At 39.3% G+C, this 7,770-nt stretch overlaps 1 protein-coding gene across 1 annotated transcript; it reads left to right on the forward strand.

The window, feature by feature from the left end:
• The first annotated feature begins 579 nt into the window (after positions 1-579).
• ndufab1b (NADH:ubiquinone oxidoreductase subunit AB1b) lies at positions 580-6,157 on the forward strand. The gene is made up of 5 exons (XM_041778012.1): positions 580-783; positions 3,576-3,695; positions 3,785-3,872; positions 5,667-5,782; positions 5,871-6,157. The coding sequence occupies exons 1-4, from the start codon at positions 613-615 to the stop codon at positions 5,756-5,758; spliced, it is 471 nt and encodes a 156-aa protein (XP_041633946.1). The 5' UTR covers positions 580-612; the 3' UTR covers positions 5,759-5,782; positions 5,871-6,157.
• Positions 6,158-7,770: the final 1,613 nt, after the last annotated feature.

Consider the following 7,770-nt stretch of genomic DNA (forward strand, 5'->3'; position numbering starts at 1 on the left):
CTACAGTAAAATATCAATATCAGTATCAGCTAAAATTATATCATTATATTTATTTGCATGTCAGATATAATTAAATTAAAATAAAACTTTCAAATAACTTTTTTTTATTGCCATGAAATGAAAATAGGTATCATCTGTGTTTAATATTTTGTATCTTAGTGTAAGTATAAACTTCTGGCATTGCTTCGCCACAGTTTGCTGATTGTTTTAGATCTCAATTTTATTAAAAATTAAAGTTATCTGAGTTACTTTTGTAATCTGAGTTTGGAAAAATCTGTCCCCTCTAGTTTCTCCAAAATGGAAACGGGATAATAAAAAAACAGACAAAAAAGGGTCGACTTTAAAAAGAATTAATCCTTCATGCGATTCGGTAATCGAGTGGTTGAGCCTGCAAAAAATGTGAAACCCTCTCGCTTATTTATTTGTGATTTTGTGTGTTATTATTATGTTTATTGTCTTCGATTGTTTTTACTTTATGCAGAATAACAACAGATAAAATGTGAAAAATAAAGCAACAGCGTGCGTGGCGCGCATGCGTACAGCTGAGCCCTTGCTTGACCCCGTTTCTTCTTCGCTGTGCACGCTGGGAGCTTTCAGTCACCTATCCCCATCATGGCGTCCCGTGTCCTGCTGCAGTGTGTCCGCTCGCTCGCCCGGCCCTCGCTGAGGCTGTCCTCGGCTAACCTGGCAGTCAGAGCCGCTGCAGCCCCGGTAGCAGCCCTCCACCGACCCCTCTCTTTCGCCGCAGACAGCCGGAGGACGCGATGGCTCGGACAGAGCTCGGTGAGTGTCCGCTAACATTGAGAAGTCGTGGCCTACCGCTCTCTGCTGTGACCTACCGACGTCTTTCAAAACTGTCAGGCTCACCCAGCCTGCTGAAAGTTCTCAGCGACATTCAGGGTGTTTCTTTGGCCACAACGGGATATTTGTGGGTGTGAAATTCTGGTCAAAATCCAGTAAACCTTGTTACTTCGTATTTATGATTACACAACAGCCATGTTTTGGTTGTTAGCTAGCGCGCTAGTTAGCAGAGTGAACACATTTGTGTTGTTGCTCATCCCTCACCTGAAGTCTGGATGTCTTAACTTAACATGGACGCCTTCTAATATATTGTCAGTGACTTTATCCAGTCCATGGCTTAGAGATATACCTTAATGAAAATGCTCCAAAAGCATTTAGCAAAGAAGGCTAAACCGCTGCCGTTTAGAAATAAAGTAGTATTGACATAAATGTCACTGTTTTCATTATATGACAAGAATGAAAAAATAAGCATGTCGATTTAATCTAACTATCAGTGATCTTAAAGCTTGCTATGCAGATTTTAAATGATGAAAGAAGTAGAAACATTTACATTTCATGAATTCAAACAGCAACAGTCAGCTTTAGAGACTTTCTAAACCTTTATTTAACTAGATGAGGACTCGTTAAAATCGAGATCTATTCCACAAGGGTGACCCGGCCAAGAGGTCAGCAGCACCCCACCTCTGCACAATGAAAATATGTGACCTGAATGAAAACAACATGGATGTTCTTCACATTATTCCCTATAAAATAAATGTTGTTTAATGTTCATGCCTGCTGTTTTTAAAGGCTGTACTCAGGTTTTTACCTTTATTATTATTGTATTATTATATACACACCTACATTTACACAGTCAGAGCCAAGGGCAGGGCAGAAAATAAATGGAGAGTCCCAGGAATGCATTGGCTTAACATCTGTACGAGTCCAGTTTACAAACATCTGCCATCGGCCACATGATGTGGCATGAACATTTATCAGTTATGAATGTTAGCTGTTGTGTCCAGTCAGTTATCCACCGAGCTGCTGAATCAAATAAGTTATGTTTAAATGGCAGAAGAGGTGACCAGTCAGACAAACCCTGATCTGTTGTCATGGTCAAACACGAAAGACAGCGTGGCATGCTAGGCATTTTATGCAAAAAGAAGTGATGGATTGTTTTACAATCTGCATCCGTAACTGTTGTTTAAATTGTAAAATGGACTGATGATATTTCCAAACTTGCAGTATTCAGGGTGGAAAAATTTATCTCAGTACAATTTAAATCCAGATATTTTGCAGAAAGGTGTTCTGACCTGCATATCATACACCGTGCGAGAATAGATGATCTTTGTTTGGGGCAGAAGTCACAAAAATAGTTGTAATTGTTCAATAAATTTTCAATTCGAATTGAAGTTTTCAGTTAAAATGCAAGATTTCAGCCCTGTGTTTATTGGCTGGTAGTTGTGCGACATTAACCTTCATTTAACAAGGATTTATTCCCATACACATACAAAAATCTCTTTTACAAGGGTGTCCTGGTCAAGACAGCAGCATGATAATTTTCACATACATGACATTAAACAGGACATAGAACAAAGGTTACATTAACTAACAAATCAGCAGCTTTCAGCAGAAAAACGTGCACACACTGGTCAAGTGGTCCTTTATTCTCTAGTTTTGAAATCTCCTAAACTAACACAACGCTTAAGTTTAAGATGACCCTGTAACTCTGACCAAGACGATGGAGCAAAAACATTGAAAGCTCTTTGACCAAAGGCAGAGCGAGTTCGAAGAATCTCATACATGATGAATCCATGAGAATGAAGATTACAGCTACTGACAGCTTTTGGAGTCAGTAAAGAACAGAGATAAGAAAATATGAGACTGTATGAGTGTAAAAAGCCAGAGAGGAAGATGCACCTTGCAGTGGTGTACCACACCTTTTCTTAATTCTGTCATTTATCTGTAAAATAAAATGATGATATTGATAATCAACCAAATGTCAGCATCGATAACCGGCCAGGCTTATAATTGGTCTACACCTAGAGAGCAGCGTTACAGCTTTGTAATCTTGTTTAAATTATGCAACAGCCAATGAATACAACATGAAAGAAGAGGTTAAAAAAATAAGGATCATTAAGAGGTGGCCCTATTATCTGGTCTGTGTGCTTTAAATCATGACACTGGGGATTCTCTTGAAAAGGGGTGTAAAAATGAATTAAAGTCCATATTGAAACACGTAGCCCCAGCTTGACTTTATTGTCCGTCTTGGTTTAGAGACAAGGTTGTGCTGTTGTTTTAATTCTGTAAACAAACATTTTGACAAAAAGAATTTGACCTTTTTAATGACTAAATTGAGACGCCAATGTAAATGATACACAAATAGACAACCAAAATAACAGAGTCATGATTAAAGACACCCTGATGAATGAAGATAGAAGATTGTAGCAGCAGTAATCGTACAAAGTACATCATGCTATTCACATTCAAGCACCAAAACTCCTATAAAATTTGTCAGCCTTCGGCAGTTTGCTTGTTTTGTGTCTCAATAACGTGGAGATGAGCAATCAGCGTCTCCTCTTTCTGAGGGATGGAGCGTTGTTCTCATCCTGTTGACCCTAATGAATGAACTCTAGTGTTGTTTATATGAACTCCATCTCATCATGGTCTTTTTGAAGGCAACACTCAAGTTAAAATTCAGAAAAGTTCAGTGAAAAATAACCCTACATGACTGTGGTCATCCTCATCATCTTATCTGCCACTCACCCCTTTTTCTTTTCTCTTTCCCCCATCAGATCCCTTCAGTAGGCGTTCTGTGCCGACAGTACGGGGACCTGCCCCCCCTCACCCTAGAGACCATCAAAGAGCGCGTCATGTACGTCCTCAAGCTCTACGACAAGATCAACCCCGAGAAGGTAAGAGTGAGCCGGGACTAGCCAAGAGTCTAAGAAGCCTAAAATCTGCACACTGACGGCTAATATGTGTGTGACCTTCTGCTCCTCAGCTGCAGACGACCTCCCACTTTATGAAAGACCTCGGCCTGGACAGCTTGGACCAGGTGGAGATCATCATGGCCATGGAGGATGAGTTTGGTGAGTGTGTAATGTGTAAGCATGTAGCTCTCCCCGTCTGTAAAATGTCCAGTATTTTTAAAAACCTGTCTGCGGTCTGCTCTGATTGACTTGGTCCTTAGTGAATTAAGCTACTCTCAGGAATATTGGGGGTTGGACAGTGAACACCTCTTATTTTATAGTTTTCACTTTCATTACATAAACCTTGTACTGTTGTAAAACACTGTCCCACTTCTCTTACATCTAAGCTGCAAGGTTACAAACTTAAAAATACGTCTGCAGCCCACCCTCGTTTTAACAGGTCTTACTTGATAAAAGCATTATTCTGCTTTTTAATAGTTTAATACAGGGATGTCAAACTTAATCACAGCAGGGGCCAAATTCTGAATTTGGTCCCACCTAAGGGCCGAACCGTGTACATTTAACCATAAACTGTCAACCTCATTTTCACCAGCAATGAATTGTGGGGGGAAAAACCCCTAGCTTTGATAAAAAAGGATTTTGAGATTGAAAAAAGTCAACATGATAAATTTAAAGGCTCAAAATCTGAGATAAACATTCGAACGTATTAGCACAAAAGGTCAAAACATGGCATTTAGAGTCAAAATAGTGTTTTTAAAAGGCTATTATATGAGATAGAAAGTTGAAATCATGATTCGTAATGGTCAAAATATGAGATAAAATTCAGAATCATCTGTTGTATATATCAAGTGCGAGAAAAACATTTCAATTTTGAATTTTAAAGGTCAAAATGTTACTCAAAATTAAAAATTGTGGATCTTAAAGTTCACATTATGAGATAAAAGTCAAAGTAAGGAGCTAAAAAGGTTAAAATGTGAGAGAAAATATTCCAAATTATGAGTTTAAAGGTCAAAATATTACTCAAAAAATTTAAAATTGAGGATCTTAAAGGTCAAAATTGTGAATTGAAAAGGTCAACAAAATAAATAAAAAGTCAAAACCATAACTTTGCATCATAACTGTGAGATGCAAGATTAAGAATATGAAATGAAAATAGGAATGAATTTTTTCCACACTTCTGACTTTTTATATAATTAAGTTTTTTATTTGTATGATCTTATAAAGATATTTTAAATCATCAAGGTTAAGTTTACCTTTTTAAACTGGAGGGAATCTGCAGACCTCAAACCAGTGGGTCAGTTATAATCAAAATATAATATGATCTGGTGGGCCGTGTATAACTGTACCACAGGTTGGATTTGGCCCCTGGGCCATGCGTTTGACACCCCTGGTTTAATAGAATAATTAACTTTTGTACCGCGACATCTTACATACCTCTCATATTTGACTGTGCAGAAAATAGTGTTCATTTTTCTTAGTTCAGGTCTTAAAAAGTTTCAAGTTAGATTTTTTAAGTGTGTAGAAACCCTGAAAATCAAACATGCTTGGCTTTCTGTCAGGAGGTTGTGAGCTGAGGAGTCCTGATACCCTACACCCGTCAGATCAGGTTGTTTAAAGCATGTGGTGGAAAACTTCAGAATTCTGAATTTTTTTTTTCATGTACACTTTTGAGCAGGTTTTAATGTGTTTATCCTTTGCATGTTAACATTTTAATGTTGATGCAAACAAAAAAGTGGATCGTGCTCTTTTTAGTGCTGTTATTTTTGATATAAAACTTCATGAAATTATTTCAGAGATGTATCTGGAATTTTTAAAATCATCTTCAGCACTTCATACAGTCTAATCTTGAAGATTCATGCATTAACAGTTACTGTGTGTGAATGTCTGCAGCCAGGTTCAGTCTGTCTTGTGTAACATAAGTCAGTCATTTTGAACTCTGTGTTTCTCCTGCAGGCTTTGAAATCCCTGATGCAGAAGCAGAAAAGTTGATGAGTCCTGAGGAGATTGTACAGTATATCGCAGACAAGAAGGACGTTTATGAATAAGCTGTTCTCAAACTCACTGCAGAGGTAGGTCTCTCTGTCGGCCATGTTTCTGCTCCTTTATTACCTCATCTGTTTGTTCAGTTTTTAATATTAAACTGTGTATTTCTTCCAGAGAGGTTGACCCCGGCGTGACCCCACAGGAAGTAGCAGATGGGCACCAAACCATTTCCCACTTCCTCCCCGTCAGCTCTTCTGTCCGTAACAGCACTGTCATCGTCGGCTGCCAGTCTTGTGTTTGACTGTATTTAAATGAACATGTGCTTTTGGAGCGTGGAGACAAAACAGAATATTAAACAAGGTTCTATCACCGTTCTATTTTTGTGTTCTTCTTCCAGCTCCACCCTGTGGTTCTGATGTATAATTTCTCATGAATAAATCAATAAAGACACATGCTGTGAAGTTCTGTGCTCATCTGCTCTTAATAATGGTGAAGAACTATGCTAGAGAAGGGAAGCCATACGGTTACCTTAAGGTACATTGTTGGAGACAGTCATTGAGTTAAAAGCCTTCAATATCAGGATTTGTTCAGCCAATCACATTGCAGCAACCAGTGCATTTAGGCATGTAGACCTGGTCAAGATGATCTCGGCTCAAACCGAGCAACAGAGTGGAGAAGAAGGGGATTTACAATGCCTATAAAAAGTATTTACTCCCTTTGATTTTTTTTTACCCTTTAATTGATTTTTATAGATAACCATGGTAAATATCATTCATTTTTTTGATTTAAAAAAAATAGTCTTTTATGTATGCAGAGTCAGAGCGTGGTGGAAATTTTAGCCTGAATTGTAGCCTCAGTTTCCTGTTTTCAGTTTTAAGTTGACTTCTGTTGTAAACCTTTGGCTGTAAGGTTCATGTATGCTCAGAGATGCAACAAGTGGTTATTGTTGCCTCAGTCTTGTCATTCTCTGACCTCGGCCATCAACGTGGTGTTTTGGCCCAGAAAACTGCAGCTCAGTGGATATTTTCTCGTTTCCGGATCGTTCCCTGTAAACCCTGGAAATGGTCATGTGAGGAAATCCCAGTAAAATCAGCAGTTTCTTAAATACTTCATGAGACCCTCTGGCACCGGCAACCATAGCATGTCAGCAGATCATCTTTGCTGCCACCAGACTCACCAAGACTGGACAATAGAAGGTTAGAAAAACACTGCATGGTCTGATGAGTCTTTATTCTGCTGAAACATTCAATTGGTTGATATAAGCAAGATAAAAGCCACCTAAACCACCTTTCTTCTTCATTCTGGTGTTCAGTTTGACGTTCAGCAGACTGTCTTCACCATGTTTAAATGCATTTGTTGCTGACGTAATCGGCTGATTAGATATTTGCATTAATGAGTAGTTGAACAGATGTACCCAATAAAGTGGCCAGTGAGTGTGTGACATAAGGTTGAATATGGTGATAAACATAAGATATGGAAAAACAGGAATGTTATAGCATACATGAACAATGCATATCCAGAGCTTGAGTGGTTTTGCAAAGAAGAATGGAGTCAAATTGCCGTGTCCAGCCTTTTTGAGACCCCCGAGATCTTTGCTGCACCCCCTAGGAGCGCCTGGACTTAGGCTGGGAACCAGTGATTTTAAGATTATTTTCATTCTTAAATGTATGGTTGTCATTTGTGCTAAATGAGTCCTTGTGCCCCGTCTGCAGTACCGCTGGGGCCCACCAGACGGCAGCAGCTCACCCTTTGTGAAGCCTAGAGTAGAGCAAGAGACGATAAAAGCAGACAGCGCCCCCCGCTGGTTAAACAAAGTATTGCAAGGTACACTTCAGTGAAAATGTATTTTCCATCTTTGATAAGATGGATTTATGGTACACCTTATGGACAAAGGTTTTTGGGACCCCCTTCCATTATACCAGTGGTTCCCAAAGTGGGCTGTGTGAAACCCCCCTGGGGGGGGGGCGGGGCCATGGTGGGGGGCGTGGCAAGGCAAGCTGATGACTTCAGCGCTGTAGAAGAGGAGTAGTTTGGAGCTGAGTGGAAAAGAAGGCAAGAGAGCCTTGAGATTTTT

This window comes from Cheilinus undulatus, linkage group 21, assembly GCF_018320785.1.
Source record: "Cheilinus undulatus linkage group 21, ASM1832078v1, whole genome shotgun sequence".
Lineage (NCBI taxonomy): Eukaryota > Metazoa > Chordata > Actinopteri > Labriformes > Labridae > Cheilinus > Cheilinus undulatus.